The 20,878-nt window shown below is 44.3% G+C and overlaps 2 protein-coding genes across 6 annotated transcripts; one reads left to right on the forward strand and one right to left on the reverse strand.

The window, feature by feature from the left end:
- Positions 1-3,513: 3,513 nt before the first annotated feature.
- Positions 3,514-18,091, forward strand: LOC110503685 (TRPM8 channel-associated factor homolog). Of its 5 annotated transcripts, none has more exons than XM_021582144.2 (9): positions 3,514-5,058; positions 12,483-12,594; positions 12,784-13,439; positions 13,709-14,700; positions 14,956-15,050; positions 15,201-15,414; positions 16,282-16,518; positions 16,978-17,315; positions 17,500-18,091. In XM_021582144.2, exons 3-9 carry the CDS (start codon positions 12,808-12,810, stop codon positions 17,740-17,742), a joined length of 2,751 nt encoding a protein of 916 aa, XP_021437819.2. In that variant the 5' UTR covers positions 3,514-5,058; positions 12,483-12,594; positions 12,784-12,807; the 3' UTR covers positions 17,743-18,091. The 5 variants fall into 5 exon arrangements, with proteins under 5 accessions (XP_021437819.2, XP_021437820.2, XP_036817438.1 ...); XM_021582145.2 differs by lacking the exon at positions 3,514-5,058 and adding an exon at positions 7,424-7,519; XM_021582141.2 differs by lacking the exon at positions 3,514-5,058 and adding an exon at positions 9,838-10,732.
- Positions 18,074-20,152, reverse strand: LOC110503686 (endonuclease domain-containing 1 protein-like). The gene is made up of 3 exons (XM_021582146.2): positions 19,356-20,152; positions 18,947-19,103; positions 18,074-18,649 (listed from the first exon to the last, which is right to left on the reverse strand). The coding sequence occupies exons 1-3, from the start codon at positions 19,650-19,652 to the stop codon at positions 18,246-18,248; spliced, it is 858 nt and encodes a 285-aa protein (XP_021437821.2). The 5' UTR covers positions 19,653-20,152; the 3' UTR covers positions 18,074-18,245.
- Between the last annotated feature and the right edge of the window lie 726 nt (positions 20,153-20,878).

Below are 20,878 nucleotides of genomic sequence, written 5' to 3' on the forward strand. Positions count from 1 at the left end.
ATTACAGGTGAACTACAGGTGAAGTCACTCAATCCAGTCCCAGAGGCTTGTTGGGGGGACCATACAAGGACTCCTGGTGACAGCTAGCTGAAAGAGCTACCCGGATTCATATCGCACGGGGGAGGGTAGCACACACTGACACTGTCGAACAATAAACAGTGTTCGAGAGGAGAACTGGAATTAACAGGATTCCGGGGGCCATCTCTCGAATGAAGTAACCCTCCCTGTCCTGTCACCCCTGTTTTTGTTCATAGAAGTGAAGATGTGTCTGGCTCTTGCTAGTGATGTGTTCTCTGGGAGAGGGTGGGGCTTTACAGGAGTGTCAGTGTACCTGTGAAATGGGGGAGGGTGTCCATATGGGGATTACATGATAACCAACTTGGGACAATTCTAGGATTGGAGAAGAGGGTATTCTTATAGCATAGGGGATCCCACAAAGGTGGATAGGTTTTCCATCATATGGGGAAAACCTGGGAGCACTGTTGAACTTTGTAAAGGTGATGAAATCCTACTAACCATCAAAACTATTAAGCTCTCTGATGCAGGCACTTACACCCTCGGACTACAAAGGACCGGGACAGACACAATGGGTGTGTTTTCTATTAGGGAGCTGCCAAAACCAGAGGTCCCAGACGAACCAGGGCCAGACACACTCCTCTACCACCCCTGGACCGAACCTGCCACCTACCACCACTGTGTTAAAAAATCCCATTCAGGTAATTAATGTTAGAGACTACACAGCTATTGATCAATTAGGCACTGAGACTGGTTTTGATGGTAGGGACAATTTGTGGCTGTCTTATATGAGGTACACAGCTAAAACCCTGAGAAGAAAGGACTGCACTATTTGTAGTCATGCTAGACTTGTTCTGGCTACACACCCATTTGCTATAGGAGAAGGAGAGGGGTGGTTGTGTATTCTGAGAGGTTTTTACCAGGTTCAGCCCAATTCAACCCTCTGTTCCTCTTTGAGCCTTGTGTTTCCTACAGTACCTCCTCATCGGGCCCCTTGGGGTGTTAAGGCATATGGGGGCAATTACAGTTGCATCACGGGTACAGGTAGTGGCATGGACTATGGGAGATTGCCTGAAGCTGATTGCAGCAGTAACATAACCATTTATGCCACTTGGCCAGTTACAGGCCTAAACCAAACTAGTGGTCTGGCTGATGTGTGGTGGATATGTGGACCCAAAAGAGTACTGAGACCCATTCTTAGAGGAGACTGGCAAGGTACGTGTGCTCTGACCAGTTTGATAATTCCACTGACCATTGTTGATGTTACTTCTGAACAGCTGTTGGGTTCTGTATCCAGGGGACCTGAAAACATTCCATCCCATGGGAGACATAGATGTAGTGCTCCATGGACAGAGGATGTAGTTGACATACACACTAACCTGTTGGGAGTGCCAGTGGGGTTCCTCATGAGTTTCAGGCCTTGGGTAGGAATGATGGACTCTGGCACTTACTACCTATTATAGGTCCAGCCATAGTGGATGCTAGACAGACTGCATGGATCAGTTATATCTACTATAACCAACAGCGTTTTGTGAATTACCCCCGTGATGCACTCACTGGTCTGTCTGAACAGCTTGAGGCCACATCTAGGGTTGCCAGACAGTCTGCAAGATGTTCGGTGAACAATGTTGCACGTATATTCCTAATAACACCACTCCAGATGGTGGTATAGCTAAGGCCTTTAATGGGCTTGGTGCACTATCTGCTGAGATGAGGACCATGGCGGGGGTGGAGGAGTCTGGACTGTTCTTTTGGTTGGGAGCCTGGTTTGGTAAGTACACTGGTATGGTGGTTACTGGATTTCTGACCCTAATTCTTGTATTTTTATTATTGATGTGTTGTGCTGCTTGCATCATACCGTGTTTTAAGAAGTCTGTTACAGATGTGACTCTAACATGTTTAATCCCATTAATGACTACGGATAACCCCAGTTGTAATTGCTCTGCCTGGGATGCTGTCTATCCCATGACTAAATCTACTGCTAGGAAACCATTGTTTTCCAACAAGGTTGCCAGGGCACATTTCACCTGTGTCAAAATGACGGGAGGCGGTACTAATGTGGGACAGGTTCCTGGGAATTGGTGTCTGGATACAATCAACATTGTTGGGAGTTTCAGGCCAATATCCAGAGCAGATGTGGGGTGGTGGTGTGGCAACACTGTCCTGTTTGATAAATTACCCTCCAATACTACTGGAAGCTGTGCACTTGTTACTCTCCTTTTGCCTGTTTCTATCTACCCTACAGAGGCTGGAGACCTCATCCTTAGGGTCCAGAGGGTGAACCCTGAATATTGGAGGGGACGTTCCAGGCGTGCCACCACCCCATCTAGTGGTGATCCGACGTACATAGACGCCATTGGAGTCCCAAGGGGAGTTCCTGACGAGTACAAGTTGGTGGATCAGGTGGCAGCTGGGTTTGAGTCCTCCATTTGTTGGTGGTGCACTGTTAATAAAAATGTGGATAGAATACATTCCAGAATCGCATTGCAGTGGATATGCTACCGGCAGAGAAAGGTGGAGCTTGCACTATGTTTGGTGAACAGTGTTGTACTTTCATCCCTAATAACACAGCCTCCGATGGTAGCTTGACCGTAGCCCTAGAAGGTTTGAGGACTCTTAATGGTAAAATGAAATCTCATTCTGGGATTGATACCTCAATGTGGGACTCCTGGATGAGTGCCTTTGGTAAATATAAAACCCTGGTCTCCTCCATTTTGGTCTCCATTTCGGTGTTCGCGGCCATTTTGGTTCTCTGTGGATGCTGTTGCATTCCATGTATCCGTTCCCTTACCACTAGGGTTATCTCTAGAGCTATTGACCCTTCCCCCCTTTCCCAGATGTTTCCTCTGCTTGCTAATGACCTGCCCGAATTTGAGGATGAGGTTGAGAGTGCCTACTAGGTTTTGTTTTTCTTTTCATGAAATGCTATGACTGCTGAAATAAGGGATAATGAGTGACACCCTAGTGGGTGTCAAAAAGGGGGGCTTAAATTTCACACCATTTTCTTTTGTTCTGTTTTTCAATGAGCTGTTGTTCTCTTTTGACATGAGGGTTGTAAGTTCCTAGGTGGCTGGTAGCCAATCTAGTACATAGTGGGATCGAATGGAGAACATGAAGGTATTTTAAACTTTGTAATTGTTAGCCTAGTTTATGTCACATCTCTTAGGAGATGTGAAGAGAGGGAATCACAAAACTTTTCCTTCTGGGAAAAGTTTTATTTTTGTGTCTGGATCTAGTTAGGTTGTGTCACGTCTCTGGGGAGACGTGAAGAGAGGGATTTGTAAGGAAGTGCTATTTCTTATGCAGGTGACCAGCCTACTGCTATAACATTGCTATAACTGAGACAACGTATTTTCACAGTAAAACATGTTAGGTCCCATACAGGATAGCTCCCACACCCACACACACAGCACACACACATTACACACACTAACTGCCAAGGACACACAGATAAGACATACACCCACACATTGGGAGGAAGAGACAGCCTTGACTTGCAGAAACCAGCGCACACACCTAATCTCCTTTCTAGCCGAACATTGTGTGACTGAGGACAGCGCACACACCTAATCTCCTTTTTTAGCTGAACATTGTGTGACAAGGAACGGCACGACAAGACTCAGAGGGATGACGGACGGCCCAACAGGACCAACCAGAAGACCAGAACTTCTAGACTCAACCTACTTTCTGTACTGTATATAACATACATGCACTCTGTTATCGGGGCTTCTTTTCTGCTGGTTCCTTATGAACTGAATGAAATGGGCCCGTATACGTTGTACCAGATATCTTTACTCATAATTAAACTGTCACTTGTCATACAATTTACCACCTTGTCTGAATCGATCCTTGACCGGCTCGCCCTCCTACATATCCCATTATCAACACTAGCTGCCGAATAGGCAACAACCCACCACGTAGCTTATTCTTCATGTTTGTCCATAGGCTCCAGGGTGAAGACATACATTTTTCGAAATAAAAGTGTTGAGTGACAAACTTAATGAAATAGCCCACTTCCCAACTTTGTATGCGTTGTTTGTTGGCAATCTTGTTATTTACGAAGCTTATGGAACAGATTCCTGATGGAACGTTCCACAAATTATACCCACCCCTCTTGAAACGTTTGAAATCAATATTTTTTTGTTTGGCCTACATTTTAGGGAGTCTTGTGTATGTCCACTACAGTGGAATTGCCCAGGTACATTAACATGGATAGTCAGATGTCTGTTTTGATAAACCAATTTTTCGGGCAGGCAGGGTATTCTAATAGCCCATCTGGTAGTGTTGGAGGAAATGATAGTTGAAATGATTAATTATGTATACATTTAGCTTAGAACCATTTATTTTAATACTATTATGTTATGGTATGAAATGTATGGGTTCTTGGTTAAGTTGTTACTGAAAATGTAAGTAAAACGAATTAATTGTCTGTACCTTGCGGGTTTAAGGGAGAGGGATGGCATATCTCTTTAGACAGATAAAAATGTTTGTTTTATGTTCCATTAGTAGAGGAGAGTATATATTTTAGACAGATTGGAATGTTTGTTTTATGATGGGAGTAGAAGACAGTCTCCAGACCTGAAGACACTGCGCTATTGTGTGGATCGGAGAGAGTGTGAGAAACTGATGACGTCATTTTATGTTCTCTCCTTAAAATGTAATGTTCTTTGTATTTTGAGTCAGTACTCTCTTGAATTAAACGCTGTTACCTGACTTTTAAGACTGGTCTCGATCTATTTCATGTATAAATGATACATTTACAACTTATTATGAAATAGAGAGAGTGCGAATTTGGTTTTGGCTACAAAACATATAGGAATATAGAATTCCTCTAACAATTGGTCCTTCGATCCCGGATCTAAATACCCCTCCCTGTTATATGGAGGTGGTACGCTGAAAATCGTGCACGGACGAGTTTTTGACTCGTTTTACTAAAAGACCTGACCTCCGAATTGAGGTTAAAATTCAGGCCTGCGTATTACCACAGAAAATCAGGGAGGGTGACTAGATACAACGAACAGTGCTTTTCCCAGTCGGCAGCAGGTATAGTAGCCTTTATTCTCGAATTTGGGAGGGATTATTTAGGATATTTATTGATTAAAATGTTATGAAGGAGTTGAATTTGATCAATAATAGGTGCTTGAATATTCTGAACAAATAAAATGGGTTTCTACCTTGGGTTTTAACCAAAATCGATAGGAAGGAAGCAGGTCTGAAATTGACCTGTGGTAAGGTGCGCTACCATAAATAAACTAGAGCTTAATAAATCCTGGTTTTGCAAGCCAGAAGGTTATTAAGGAGAGATATAGTACGCATTGGAGAATTAGGACGCTTGTTCCGTACAAATAGGATAGCCATTAATTCAAAAGACATACCCAAATAAAGATAAATTAGGCTTGGTGAGAAGGCAGGGTAATTCTAGGCGAACAGAATAATTTAACCTGTACAATGCTGAAAGAAATTAATATCTAAATGATAAGTGATTAGTCTAGAGTAGTGAGATATGAGACATTAACGTTGAAAGTCCCAAAAATAATATCCTATGGGTGAAATGTGATGTCCGATCAAAAGTATTCTATGGACGCGGTTCACAGGAAGGAAAATACATACTGATTATTTTTAAAGAGACACACACATAGTCAGACAGAAAAGGAACAAAAGTGATTTAGTAACGGTAAATTACAATTTTATAGAAGTACACGCACATAGAATGTAAAAGTGAATAACGTATTGGGAATAGAGTCGTAATTAAAATGCTAAGTCAAAGACGAGACAGTTACTTAGATCAAAATTAAGTCTAAATAATAACGAAGAGACAATTACGATTTATGCCCATCGAAATGTTTTTATAAAATTAGCGAATTTAGAGATATTGGTTGGGGTGGTAAATTATAATTCAGGATTTGAACAGATGTGATAAATTAGGTTTGGTTTATCGAACAACAATTATTTACAATTCATTGAAAGTCGTTACGGATTGGGCCAAGGTTGAGCGCTTGATGATGACGTCACTAGCGAAACACTATTGGTCGCCACGGAAATTACGTTGTGAATGGGGGTAACGGAGAACATTTTTGTCTGTTAATGTGTGTATTAGTGTTTCGAGTAACTTTTCAGAAGTTGATACAAATTACAAAATACATTTTTAACAGTAATTTGAGAGTCGCCAGGATAGTCAGGAAAGATGCTAAAAACTATCAGCTGATACGTTAGGTAGGCATCATAAGATTTGTGGCGTTTGTTTGGATTGAACTAGGCTATGGGAGAGAGTGACTGGATGTCTGAATCGTAAAACATTGTGTGGTGACTGTGTCCGATGGTTGTGATTCCAGGTTTGATTGTTTGTTAACACCAGTGAATTTGAGCACTTTCCATTGTGTGGAACCATGTTAGGGTATTTAAAGTTTGAAAAGCAACCTCTATAGAAAAACATAACTGCATATGTTTCGGGAAGTAAGCTAGGTTGAATTTGGTTATTCAAGCTTTTCCCCTGATAGGTAGACATGCGTAACAGGGGCAAGTTGGGGTTTGTTTTTGTTTTTCTTGAGGAACTAACAGATGTGAACGTGAGTCTCTGAGTAATTTTGCCATCTGAAGCATTATAAGTAGTGAGAGTATATATTTTAGACAGATTGGAATGTTTGTTTTATGAGGGGCGCTATTGTGTGGATCGGAGAGAGTGTGAGAAACTGATGACGTCATTTTATGTTCTCTCCTTAAAATGTAATGTTCTTTGTATTTTGAGTCAGTACTCTCTTGAATTAAACGCTGTTACCTAACTTTTAAGACTGGTCTCGATCTATTTAATGCATAAATGATACATTTACAACTTATTATGAAATAGAGAGAGTGCGAATTTGGTTTTGGCTACAAAACATATAGGAATATAGAATTCCTCTAACAGGTAGTCCCTTTTATACCCCGAGAGTGGAAGACACATCCACTCATCTCTAACATGTAGGCGCAACGTTTCCGAACAGTCCCCCATTAGTCAGGATGTTGAATAAACTTTATGTGGATTTACTCTACCTGGTTTCCGCTGATTTTGTCCGTATGTCGGAGGTAATCGGAGCCAAACTATCCACAGGGAAACGTTATGAACTCGACTTTCAGTAACTGGTCTGTATGGTTCTGTAGATTTGTTGTCAGCTATTATGTTTCAATTAGTTACTGATGCATTTCGGACCCGATGTAAACACTTGTACAATTTGTAAACCATGGCTGAGTCTAACCGAGCCACAGACCGAAAGTTGGCGACTTTTCATTTATAGTAAATTGCAACCACTTCCACTTGCAATGAAATGTGCTTCGGTCGACAACAATTTTCGTTTACATTCGGCTATTGTTTACATAATACAATAATTTCATACATAATGAAAATACATACCGGAAATACAAGCAGACAGCCAGACCAGTGCCCCAAAAAGTCTGGTTAATAATTATTTCCTGCAGACATTTTATCTCCACTCCCTTTCGTCAAAAGGACATACAGCACGAACAACTGGTAAGCTAAGTATAAATATAATTGTATTCAACATTCTCGCTTGTAGGGCGACTTTTTTTTAGGCAACCCTTCTGGGGGGATGGGACAGAATGGTGGAGTGAGTGGTGCCATTAAAATCAAATAACATGTTATTTGTTACATGCACCGAATACAACAGGTGAAAGGCATACTTACAAGCCCTTTACCAACAATGTAGTTTTAAGAAAAATACAAAAAAAAAAAAAATTACAAATAATTACAGAGCAGCAGTAAAATAACAATACCGAGGCTATATACAGGGGGTACCGGTACAGAGTCAATGTGCGGAGGCACCAGTTAGTCAAGGTAATTGAGGTAATATATACATATATGTAGGGTTATTAAAGTGAATTATGCATAGATAATAATAGAGTAGCAGCAGTGTAAAAGGGGGGGGGGCAATGCAAATAGTCTGGGTAGCCATTTGATTAGATGTTCAGTAGTCTTATGGCTTGGGTTTAGAAGCTGTTTTGCAGAGAACAGTCTATGACTAAGGTGGCTGGAGTCTTTGACAATTTGTAGGTCCTTCCTCTGACACCGCCTGGTATAGAGGTCCTGGATGGCAGGAAGCTTGGCCCCAGTGATGTACTGGGCTGTACCCTCTGTTCCCTCTGTAGCGCCTTGCGGTCAGAGGCTGAGCAGTTGCCATACCAGACAGTAATGCAGCCAGTCAGGATGTTCTCGATGGTGCAGCTGTAGAACCTTTTGAGGATCTGAGGACCCATGCTAAATCTTTTCAGTCTCCTGAGGGGGAATAGGTTTTGTCGTGCCCTTTTCACGACTGTCTTGCTGTGCTTGGACCATGTTTGTTTTTTGGTGATGTGGACACCAAAGAACTTGAAGCTCTCAACCTGCACCACTACAGCCCCGTCGATGAGAATGGGGGTGTGCTCAGTCCTTCTTTCCCTTATTCCACCCTTCCAGTTGCAGAGGGAGGTGTTTAGTCCCAGGGTTCTTAGCTTAGTTATGAGCTTTGAGGGCACTATGGTGTTGAACGCTGAGCTGTAGTCAATGAATAGCATTCTCACATACAGTAGGTGTTCCTTTTGTCCAGGTGGGAAAGGGCAGTGTGGAGTGCAATAGAGACTGCGTCATCTGTGGATCTGTTGGGCAGGTATGCAAATTGGAGTGGGTCTAGGTTTTCTGGGATAATGGTGTTGATGTGAGCCATATACTGAACTCTTGAACTTTAAATTGAATTCAAGCCCTAATTTGAGTTTGACGACCATCACAGTTAAAGTTACGTTTCTTACTGTATCCCCCCCCCCCCCCCCCCCCCCCCCCCAATTAGTTTGGTGGTTTACCGAACATCAAGAAATCAGTGTTAGCTAGCTAGTAACATTAGCTGGAAGCCAGCAAAATGTAGAGGGAGCTGTCGTAACCCAGGTGGATACTGTCAACTATATGAACGATTTTGACACTCCCCCAGAAGTAACGGTACCGACGTCGGAGTAAATTCGTTTTCGGTACAGGTGTCCAATAACCCCTTCGAAACCCCCCAACCTGAAGAGATTACGAGAAAGTGATGCCGGGCAGACTAAACAACCCCAGCCTATCACCAATGAAGGCAATCCAGGGTTTAATTAAACAAGAAATTTGACGAACAAGCTATTCGGTTGAATGGCTTTAATGAGATGATTCATAAAAATACCCTCTAGATTGCAGACGTTTCCAAAACGACAGATTTGAATGTAGCAGGCATTAAGGGTATCACCACTGTTGAAAAATTACATTTATGCCACTGCGCACAAGCCAGTGCTGAACAGGACCGATACAAGCGCCGATGGGGGTTGCGACTGAACAGGTTACCTGAAACTGATGGTATGAGGTTTCTGTGTTATGCACTATAGCCCATTACCATATATATGATTGAATATTATCTGCTGTTGGCTTGTGTGGATGTATGTATGTGTTATGCAACATAGCTGACTTGAAACATTGTTAACAGTTTCAAGGCCATGGGACTTTCTCATTATGGAAAAATACAGAGAAGCATGAAGACAGGAACTGTTCAATGAGTTCGGAGGGGGGCACATTCAGAGCGGGGTGTTGCGAGAACAAGCGGTTTTTTGTTAGATAACAGGAGCCAGGCGCGAGATAACGGTATGAGCGCATGGATGTTCTTTGCAGCAACAGTTACATCTATCAACAGAAGCGCCAAGAGGCGGGGACCCGCCTGAGCGCCTGCAATAGGCTGATCAAGTTTAAACCACGCCCAGTCTCTACTGTGATAGGCCAACAGACGGGTTGGAACTGTCTATCACAGTATAAAGAATACTGTTTACATACATCTTGTCAGTTCTTTGCTTGCCCTGCGAGGTAAGCAGAGAGCTCGTATATACGAAAATTGCATTTACCACTTATTGCTTAGCTAATAAAAATACATAGTATACAATCGGTGACTCATTGTCATATTTATCCTGATACCAGATTCGACTTGACGCAACTCTGACAATTTGGTGACCACCGACGTGATCTGGTAGAAGGACGACGCTGGAAATTGTCCGGCCGATTGGCCAGTACTGTCGTTGGACGGTGTGTCTCACAAATCCTGACCGGTCAACTAAAAGAGGTCAGCAGACACCTGTTGTGAAAAACTAAAGTTCTGCACATTGGAGTTATCCAAATGTAGTTTTGTGAGACACCTGTTTGATGTAAGTTACTAAATTTAAACTATTGTGACATGTGCTAATAAAAAATACATAGTATAAAATCGGTGACTCGTTGTTATATTTATCCTGATACCAGATTCGAATTGACGCAACTCTAACAATTGTGAGAATATCAGAGGGATTGTGCTTGTCATTATTGGGAAGTTTGTTCCATATCACTCTGCTACCCTGAACATCGCGGTAAGATGTTGTACACAGTCTCGGAGACAAGAGAAAGGAGAAGAACAGACAGACAGGTCATCATTATGTTTGCGTTGAGCGGTTGAGGAACGTGAGAGACGAGGTTTGGAGAGCTGCGAAGCTGGCACCGATCTGCAGGGAGAAAGTCATTCGCTTTGCAGAAGAATTGAACAAGCGCGACAGGGATGCCGGTGCGAAGCTGTGGCCACAAGTCGACGAGGCAAGACGCAGGTGGTAAAAGCATTCTTTCGCCAGGGGGTTGCTATCGTTGACCGCCGCAGCGTGGTGAACGTGACTGACTGATTCACGCTTTACGAGTTGAAGCCATATACTTTTTCAACTGGTGAGTTTATTCATGCAGTCGTTTATCTGAACACGGCATATAGGTGATATTGCATAGGGCGGTAATGTTTGTAGTGGCGAGTTTTGGATGTGAGCATTAACCAACGTAAGCATACTAAATGTGTTTTTTGTTCATTTTGTTTCAAGATCGATATTATGTAAGTACATCTCCATTTATTTTTAATATGGCTTGATTATCCCTCAGATATGTATTTATTTTAAGTTTGAGAGTTCAATTGAAGATGTAAACTATTAATATAAGATTACACGATCGATGCATTTATTTTCTTTTGTATGGTCGTTAGTGTTCGTCAAGTTAATTTTGATGGGGCGTATGCTACTTTTATATTATTTTTAGACAACTCTTTTTCTAGGATACTCTTCAATATTTATCTTTCCTTTTTATCCTTAAACACCACGGGTTTACGTAACAATATAAGACGCAAGGCTATTTTTAGTTTTTGTAAAGATTCATTAAATGCCAAGTGTTTTTTTATTTCTAGAGACACATTCCTCAGATGCTGACTTAAAAAAATGTGGTGACAAGATCATGTTTAGCCATGGCTCATCTCATTCTGCTGGTGTGGCAATACTTTTCAGACGTTTTCCAGGTACCGTTTTAGAAAGCAGGTGTGATGATGAGGGTCACTGGATATATATTGTTTTTTAATATAAAGGGTCACGTTACATATTGGTAAATATGTATGGTTATAACATAAAGTAAAAAAAATATATATATTCTAACATCTAGTAAAGTCTTAACTGAGTTGAAAAACAAATATTGTATATGATTTCACGCACAATTTTTACTTCCAGAAAACATTGATTTGGAATAATAGAGTAATTTAAATTAATTGGAAATCCATTTTCAAAGGCCTTTGGTTTGACAAGGGTATTACTTTTGTATGTGATTTGTTAGACAACACTGGGGAGTTTTTGCCGTTTGATGAGTTCATTGGTACATTTCAGGTTAATACTACTCAGAGAGAATATATTTAAGGTTTGCAAAGTAATTCCACTTCCTTTACTTGGACTTATTAAGAACACTTTGTTATATTATGAGGTTGTTCTCTCTTTTCTAAGTTTACAAATGAATGACTTGAACCTTTTGGATAAAATATTCAACAATAAGTGGATACGATTGGGAGTTAATGAAGTCATTTTTGGTGATTATAATTCAATATATTGCTATGGAAGTGACCAACCCATGCTATGGTTAAAAACTACTACCTTTCACCTTCATTTTCCAGTTATCCCAAAAGTTAAAGAAACCAATTTTTAAATATTTTCTTACATATACCCTGTTAATGATTTCTTGCACAAAATATTACATTTTGACAAAATGCCTTGTGTTTTTTTGTTCCTCTGATTCAGAATCTATTGAGCATTTATTTTGTTCATGCCGCCATTCTAGTAAACTATGGATTGAAATTCATTAATGGTTGTGTATATAGTCTCCAGAATTCCCTAAGTTTACTTTCGTGATGTTAAATGGCATTATGCTTATTCTTGTAATTCCGATCATAACTATTTTATTAACATTATGGTTGTTATTTTTGCAATAAATAAAACAAATAAAAAATAAGTATTAGACAACCCTTCTGGTATCTGACGGACTCCACCCATGTGAGTACACTGTAAGCTATTCATACAGACTCACAGTTGCCAGTCATTGGCCACACACACACACCCCTCCCTTCTCCTTTCGCTTGGTTTGCTGATATGATGATCTCTTTCTTCCCTTCATTCAGACTGTTCCAAGTATCCTAAGGTGAATATAACACAGCTTGCTGCTCTGCTTGCTCTGAGCTCCATTTTCCTCTTGATTCTGATCTTCAGCGGTTGGTTTTCCTTTGTATCTAGGTAGGTTTTACAGATGGCTTTGTTTGTTCTGAATTATGTATGATACTTTTGTTGTAGAGATTACCGCAACGTAAAATTCAGAAACTAGTTTTTGTCATAGCAACAGTTGAAAGAGTTAAATGCATGTACTTATACTGTTTAATACATATGTCTTTTAAAATACTTTTTTTTCTCCTCCACCACCTACAGGATCGTCAGCCTACTGACTAAGCCATGACCCAAACCAGCATGTCCCGTGAGGAGGCCTACTCTGCCCTGATGAGGGGGGTAAAGGAGCTGGACCTCAACGGGCCAAACATACCCAGCAACTTAGTACTGATTGGCGACCAAGCCTTCCCACTGGCCATGAACGCTTGTGGCCAGGTCCTGATGGCTGCCTCATTCTACGGCCGAGGCCGGGTGGTGGTGCTGGGCCACGAGGGCTACCTCACCGCCTTTCCTACCCTAGTGGAGAATGCCCTAACCTGGCTGACAGGCTCCTCCTGTGACAGCACTACCGTCGGCGTCCACCAGAGCTGTAAGGCCGTAGCCGACAACCTCAGCCACTCCAGCCTCCAACCCAAGGTGGGGGGCTTCTGCGAGGGCCTGGGAGTGTATGTGACAGATGCGTACTGCGTGGGCCCAGAGGTGAAGGAGCTGGTGGGGTTCCTGAAGGTGGGGGGTGGGCTGCTGATTGCTGGTCAGGCGTGGAGCTGGGCGGAGGAACACCCCAAACAGAACACCCTGCTGGGTTTCCCTGGGAACAAGGTGTCCAGTGTGGCTGGCATCTACTTCTCGGAGCACCTTGAGGAGCTGGGTACTCTCCCTGTGCCTCCACAGATCCCTTCCAACTGGCTGGCTGTGGCGTAAGTATTGGGCACTTCATAGAGAGAAGAGAAGGTGGCATATTAATATAGAGATACTGTAGTAAAACGGAAATGTGTACATGGTGGTATTTTGTGCCTCATCACCTCCTAGAACCAGGTGTGAAGAAAACAAAGAAGGGTTTTTATTTAACTCCAGAAATCACCTTGTTAAATAAATGTTTAAAAAAATGGTTTATTTGAGCTATTTTTATGTGTCTTAAGTTCTCTTGTCAAATCATACCTCCCCTTTCACTCTCTTCTTTCCCTAGGATAGGCAAGGACTTCAAGGATGACCTGGAGTTCCTGCTGGAGGGCGTGACTGAGTTTGATATCCAGGGCAAGTCTATTTTCTCAGAGGTGCTGGTACACGGCCCTCTCGCATTCCCCATCGGCACCACAAAGGACGGCAGGGCCTTTCTGGCCGGGGCATACTACGGCCAGGGCCGAGTCATCGTGATCACCCACGAGGGATACTTGGGCCGAGAGAAGATGTACCCCTTCATGCTCAATGCCGTGCGCTGGTTAGACGAGGGCCGTAACGGCTTGGTAGGTGTCCTGCCCCAGCTCGACTCCGCCCACACCCTGCTGAGCAAGTCGGGCCTGCCCTGTGAGAAGAGCGGCTTCAGGAAGGAGCTTAGCGTCTACGTCTGCACCTCCTACAGCGACGCCCAGGCCGATGAAATCCAGGACTTTGTAGCCGAGGGTGGGGGTCTGTTGATCGGGGGCCATGCATGGTACTGGGCCCAGACAAATCCGGGCCACAACACCATGACAGAGTACGCAGGCAACCACATCCTCAACAAGATGGGCCTCAGCCTGTTGGGGAACACTCTGGATGCAGGCTGCTACAAGGCCCCAGTCCCGGGTCAGACCTGCTCCGAGGGCTTCCACTTCCGCCACCTGCTGCGCCGCTTTGCCGGACACGTGATCCAGGGCGAGACGCTGACGGAGCATGAGGAGGCGGGTTTGAAGAAGCTTGGCAGCGACTGCACCAATTACCTGCACATGCGGGCGCACGACTGTGCCTCGTACACCTCGGTGCTTGCCATGCTCACCGACGTGCTGAAGGAGACGGGCATCCCCCAGGTGTGCCACAGCTGCCCGGTGATAAGCGCCAAGGACCACCTGCTGCTCAGTGTAGGCACGCAGGTGTACAAGGTGTGCCAGGACCCAGACGCCCTACTGCCTTACCTGATCAAGGACCAGCCCATGATGCCCGCCTTGTCCAATGCCAGGGTTAGGATCAACTGTAATACAGCAGGTCAGTTAGCTCTCATTTGCACTCTAAAATGGAGGATCATGGGTCTAATGGAGATGGTTTAGTCTTGGGAAGCAATATGAAACACCAGGAGTAATGGCTTAGATAAAATGGGTGCAAGAAAATATCTTTCGCCATAGCTACTCTGCTTATGTGCAAGCTCATTGGTTAGTGTGGGAATACATGTCTCTAACCATACACTCACTATTATTCTATACAGTTGTGCTTGAGTATAACCACTGCTGAACATTGTCTTAGGAGGAGAGGAGTGGCTCAGCACTGGTCTGTTCCTTTCCCCTGGGATGAGGACTTACATGGCCATGCCACCACAACTCGTCAACCAGGGCTGGAAGGTATCCAATACTGCTTTTTGTTACGTCTTATCACTCTAAAGACTATTGAATCAAATCATGTTTTATTTGTTTTGAGATCAAGCCCTTTACATGTTGATGCAAAAGCACTTTGTGGATTGATTGACTGACTGATGCCCCTGTTACCATCAGGTCCAGATAGGCTGTCAGACTGACAACATTGGGAATTCGAACGAGCTGAGGCGAGCGCCAGTGGTTCATGAGCGCTTCCCCATAGACTCAGAGAAGATGCAGGTGTGGAACCTGTGGGGCGGCCTCCTCTATCTCATCGCCCCTCCTAAGACCCAGGTGGAGGGGGTGGAGGTCATCATTCAGGGGGCTGTGCCGGCACCCTACTACAAGACTGGTAAGTGGGTGGGTGGGAGAGGGAGGGAGGTGGGGCTCGATGATATATTTTACACTTTGGTCTTATAATGCATCCAAGTGATGTATTACAAGGGTGTTACAACTATGAGCTGTTATAACTCATGACGGCTTATAGCAAGTGTTATAATGCGCCAAGTGTGCCATTATTATATGTTGCTGCCTCATAGAAAGTGTTACAGAAAGGGTATTTCAATGAGATTAACCTGGATAAATACCAGGTGAATAAAAGATAACACAAAGTCCATTACTCCATCCAGCCCCCTCATTTACTCATTTACAATGTCTGTCTGGGCCCCCTTTGACTTCATCCAGGCAAAATATATCTTTTCACCTCTTTAAAAAAAAAAATTCCCAGAGTTGTATTCATGTATTCTAATCTGCTATTCATGTATTCCTAATTCATAATTGAGTTGCTTCCTGCTCTCTGTTGCCATTTTGAATGTACGTTGATGACGGCTGCCACAGATTAAAGAGGAAATGACAGAGCCGTTGTTCTGCGTGAAACATCTGTAGAATACAGAGATACACTAAGCTTAGAACAGCGATGCTCTCACATACTGTGTAATTGCAGCTGTGTTACTAAAACTGAACTCCCCACTGTTATGAGAATTGATTTTCAATGTGCTACTCATCATTGTGGTAGGAAATCACACTGTACCAAATGTTTGTCTGGTAATAGTCATCTTGAAGGCCATTTAATGTATGTTGATCACCAATGCTAGGCCGATGGATTTCATGATTGATTATGAAGAAGTACACAGCCTAGTCACAACACCTCGTGAAAGTAATAAATTCAGTGAAATGATCCAGGATTTTCCTCCAACCCTTGCCTCTCTCCTGTCTCTAGGGGTGACCACGCTTGCAGACTGGGCAGTTCTGCGGACCGCCCCGTCCCCCTGGGCAGAGATGGAGTTTGAGAACATCATCCTGACCGTCCACTCTGACGTGGTCCGAGGTCTGGATCGGCCTGACCTGGTGGCAGCTCTCTGGGATGACATCATGAGGGGGGTAGCTGACCTGGCCTCCATCCCCGCCAAGTTCCCCCGCAAGGAGCGCTTTGTGGCCGACGTCCAGATCTCCTATGGTCAGCGTCTGTCCCTTTTATTTCTTAGCATGGACAAACTGTCTTGACTGGAATTGACTATGGTAGGGGACCAGGGATTGTGTAATTGCTGGATATGAACAGGAAAAAGAGAGATTATCTGAAAAGACATTGACCCAAATATTTAAAAAAATGTATTATGAGTCGGGTAGGACAGTCCCTTTACTGTTTCTAGGGAGCAAGAGTGACCTACACTCTTAGAAAAAGAGCTTCTATCTAGAACCAAAAAGGGTTCTTCGGCTGTCTTCATAGGAGAACCCTTTTGGTTCCAGGTAGAACCATTTTTGCTTCAATATAGAACCCTAAGGGGTTCTTCCTATCAGTACAGCCTTAGAACCCTTTTGGAACCATTTTTTAAAGAGTGTATTGGAGTGGACTGCACAACCTCTGCCCTGCAAGTATCCAGACATTGAGCTGACACCCCCCCCTACTCACCAACAGGCTTCATGCATGCAGGCTACCCTATCATGATACATTCCTGCTCCGCCCCAGACTTGATGAACCCTGTGGAAGCCCGCAGCTCGGGCCTGTGGGGGGCAATCCACGAGCTGGGCCACAACCAGCAGAGAGGAGCCTGGGAGTTCCCCTCACACACCACTGAGTGCACATGTAACCTGTGGTCCGTGTACGTGCACGAAGAGGTGTTGGGGGTGAAACGGGATCAGGCCCACCCCAACATCACGCTGGCTAACCGACAGAGCCGTGCCGAGGGGTACGCTAAAGGGGGCAGGAATCTGGCCAGCTGGGACATGTGGGTGGCACTGGAGACCTACATGCAGGTGACAGGAGATTCTAGTGATGTGTACTGTGTAGTACGCCCTGCTGCAGAGTATGTTGTGTACAAATCCTACAGTTAGTGCTTGTGAAAGACCGATAGGAAAATATAGATGCTTAAAAAAAGTTACTTTATCTCGGGTTGAGTTTGTGTAAGCAGTTTCTCTTTGTCGTCCTCCTTCCCACCAGCTCCAGGAACAGTTTGGCTGGGACGCCTTCAAGAAGGTGTTTGCTGCCTACCACACCATGCAGAACGTGCCCAATGACAACAAGGGAAAGATGAACCTGTATGCTGAGACCTTCTCCCTGGCGGTCAATAGGAACCTGGCTCCCTTCTTCAAGGCCTGGGGCTGGCCCATTGAGCCCGCTACAGAGGAAAAGCTCTCTAACATGCCGGTGTGGAGCGACCACCCTATGGCCCAGTATGACTGAACAATAGAGGAGGTCACCCCCTTATATTGGGGGGTCACAGGTCAGGGATTGCTGGTGAAGGGTAGGCACCGTTTGGTGACGGGTTAAGGTAAAGGAGTGGTGACTAGGACTTTGCTGGCCTGGTGTAGAAATGCTACTGCAAGAATCATGGTTGCGTCTGTTGTGCAAAGAAATAAATAATTCTATCGTTTTTTTGAAGTCGTCACAAAGGGCTTATTCTGAAGTCTCATGTGTTTTTGATACTGTAGACGAAGCTAAAGAAATCTACCTCCTGTTATATACTTTATATTATTCTTGCTTATTCCTAGAAGGCACAGATAACGAATAATAAAATATGTATCTCTCCAAACATAGTTCTTTATTTATCCACTGTAGTTCATGATGTCATTTTCACAGTAGGAAGCACTTGACTTGGCTGAAAGACTGAAACTTATGTGTGAACTGAAGTTTTAGCTTACATTGCCACTGTCAAATAAGGATTAGAAACCCATGAGTGGGAGAAACTACGCCTCGGGCACTGCCTGGCAGTTGTTGTGAAACAACTCCCCTACTGGCGCGTTGGAGTACTGCTGCAGGAAACCGTTCAGCTCCAGCAGCGAGCGCTGGTCCACTCGGTTCTGCTCGGTGTTGAGGGCGGTGGCGCCACCGCTACGGACAGGCTCACCGTTGTTGTCCACACAGCAGTAGGCGTTCCAGATGTACTCGGGGATGTTGACGCGTCGGACGTTGTCCTTGACAATCCAGTTGTCTGTGGAGGGGATGGCGCCCACCAGCACGTAGGCCTGGGCGCACTGGGCCTTGAACAGGTCGGTGAGCTGGGACTCGTGGCGGGCCCAGGCGTTCTGGTTGAGCTTGGGGTTCTGGGGCACCACGTTGGTCAGGGTGAAGGTGGCGTTACGACTGGGGACTTGGGGAGGAAAGGAAGGGGGGTGACCGTGTGAGATTAAGAAGGAGTGTAAATGTTACAGATTAGCAATGGCATGTTGAGGCCCACTTGGAGTCAACTTTGAGGCAACGTTGTGTGTTTGCTGGGTTGTGTATATAAACTTGGGTTTACCTTGTACTTAACTTTCAGCTCAATAGTCGACCATCACAGTAGTCCACACTGAACTAAGAAACAATTCTAAGAATCCTAACAACATTGGAATTGAAATGTTTGCATGAAATCTGTTCAAAGCAGAGCCGGTATTGTGGAGTAGACTACCTGCATGGTGTCCATTGGGGTTGAGATGGCCGCGGTCGAAGCCAGAGTGGGTGTAGTCCTCATTGAGTGCCTGTCTCTCGCCCAGGTAAACCCCAGGGTGATCTTTCCCCAGCCAGTACCCATCCTTCATCTCTGCACCCCACGTAATGTTCACGAGCTGGGAGGGAAAGTAAACTGCTGTTACAACCCCAAGCTTCAGATCAATTCAAAACCTGAAATATCATTGATTGACTTTCTCAACTTTTTAGGCATCTAATAAAAAATGTTCCCCAATTTATTTTGGCAACAATCTGCCGTTTTTGAATTTGGGTCACCAACATGGAGTTATTGATGTGAGTTGTTGAGGAGACCGTCCTATGGCAGGCCTGTTTCTAGCCACAGACACATCTGCCCTGTTCTCATGACCCACCTGTGGCTCCACAAACCAGCGCTTCTCCCTGCCTCCTCCGTTGCTGGGCTGGAAGCGGTAGGCTGAATACACAGCAATGCGGTGGTTGGTGTCGTACAGCGTGGCAAAGTGGTACCTGTTGTAGAAGCGCTGGCACAGGCGGGCAGCGCCGGGGGTGGCAGCCCCCCAGCCCGGTACCTTCCCCTGGTAGAAATACTCAACACACTCCGGGATGTCTTCGAAGTTGGCCAGCACGTCCCCCTCAACGAGGGACAGGGTTCCAGCCAGGAGAACACACGGGGCTACCGGGACCGACATTATTGGATGGGGCGTTCCTACTTCCTAGCTGATTGCTTTCTCCTCGTGTTCTCTGGTCACGACTAGCTGTGTCTGTCCACTCACCTGTCCAGCACCAAGCTGTGCCTCTGAAGCAGAGCCCAATGGTTGAACCTGTGTAGCCCGTTTAACCAGCACTGCCCCTTTTAACCTGCTTTTCCACTTGTTACACTCTCATTTCCTCTATCTCTGCTCGCTTGACACTTGAAGGTTACATGGAACTGGATAGATTCAAATGTACATGGTTCTCTCAGGTGGGGTGTATGTGACATAGACCAGCTGTTATGCGTTTGCTGTGTGTACTCTGTTTATCTGCAACTTCTGTAATGCTGTATTTTCGCTGTATTTCATTGGTGGTGAGGAGAATGTCGATGCGTGGAGAACTTGACTTGCTCTGTCAGGTCGTCTGTCTCTCCAGAGTGAGATACAGGGGATATAGTTGGTTTGATATAATGATCGTCCGATCTTCAATAGGAAGTCCAGTACTCAGCGTTTGGGCACTGAGATTTGTGTATACTGTTTTGTGATTGGAAGGTGTATACAGTACAGTGTGTGTTCATGTTAGTCATCAGTATGATGTCCGTGTGGTGTCATGCCTACTATACAGGAAGCAGATGTCTTAACACAAGCAGTCTGCCCTAGGAACAATAACAATCCATTCCTATAGCAACAAATCTAATTGTATTCATGACATGCGCCGAATACAACTGGTGTTGACTACACTGAAATGCTTGCTTACAAACCTTTCCCAACAATGCAGAATTTAAAAATAATAATATATATTTTTTAACTAACACAAGGAATAAAATCAAATACACAAGAACGGAGCTATATACAGGAAGTACCTGATCAATGTGCAGAGGACAGAGGTATTTGATATAAATAAGTACATGAAGGCAGGGTTAAGTGACTAGGCATTCGGGATAGATAATACCATAATAAGAATAAAATGAAGAGCAAGCTAGCAGCAGAAAGTGTGTGTGTGTGTGTGTGTGTGTGTGAGCGAATGTCAGGGTTTTATATGTGCATATGGTGTGTACATAAAGTATATTTAGTGTGTAGGGTCAGTGCAAGACAGTCTGTGCAGATAGTTTGGGTACCATTAATTGACTATTTAGCTGAGAAATGAACATCAGGAATTAGATCGCAACGTACAGTACCGATCAAACCTCTAAATGACACATTTCTCCTTCTGGTCTCAATCTTAT

This window comes from Oncorhynchus mykiss, chromosome 24, assembly GCF_013265735.2.
Source record: "Oncorhynchus mykiss isolate Arlee chromosome 24, USDA_OmykA_1.1, whole genome shotgun sequence".
Taxonomy (NCBI): domain Eukaryota; kingdom Metazoa; phylum Chordata; class Actinopteri; order Salmoniformes; family Salmonidae; genus Oncorhynchus; species Oncorhynchus mykiss.

Bases quoted from the DNA above. Each gene is read 5' to 3' on its own strand.
- LOC110503685 (XM_021582144.2), top strand. From the start codon at position 12,808: ATGACCCAAACCAGCATGTCCCGTGAGGAGGCCTACTCTGCCCTGATG. The intron at 15,415-16,281 runs GTAAGTGGGTGG...TCCTGTCTCTAG, and splicing joins GGCACCCTACTACAAGACTG to GGGTGACCACGCTTGCAGAC. The intron at 17,316-17,499 runs GTGACAGGAGAT...CCTTCCCACCAG, and splicing joins CACTGGAGACCTACATGCAG to CTCCAGGAACAGTTTGGCTG.
- LOC110503686 (XM_021582146.2), bottom strand. From the start codon at position 19,652: ATGTCGGTCCCGGTAGCCCCGTGTGTTCTCCTGGCTGGAACCCTGTCC. The intron at 19,104-19,355 runs GTGGGTCATGAG...TTTCCCTCCCAG, and splicing joins GCTGGTTTGTGGAGCCACAG to CTCGTGAACATTACGTGGGG. The intron at 18,650-18,946 runs GTAGTCTACTCC...TTCCTCCCCAAG, and splicing joins CCCCAATGGACACCATGCAG to TCCCCAGTCGTAACGCCACC.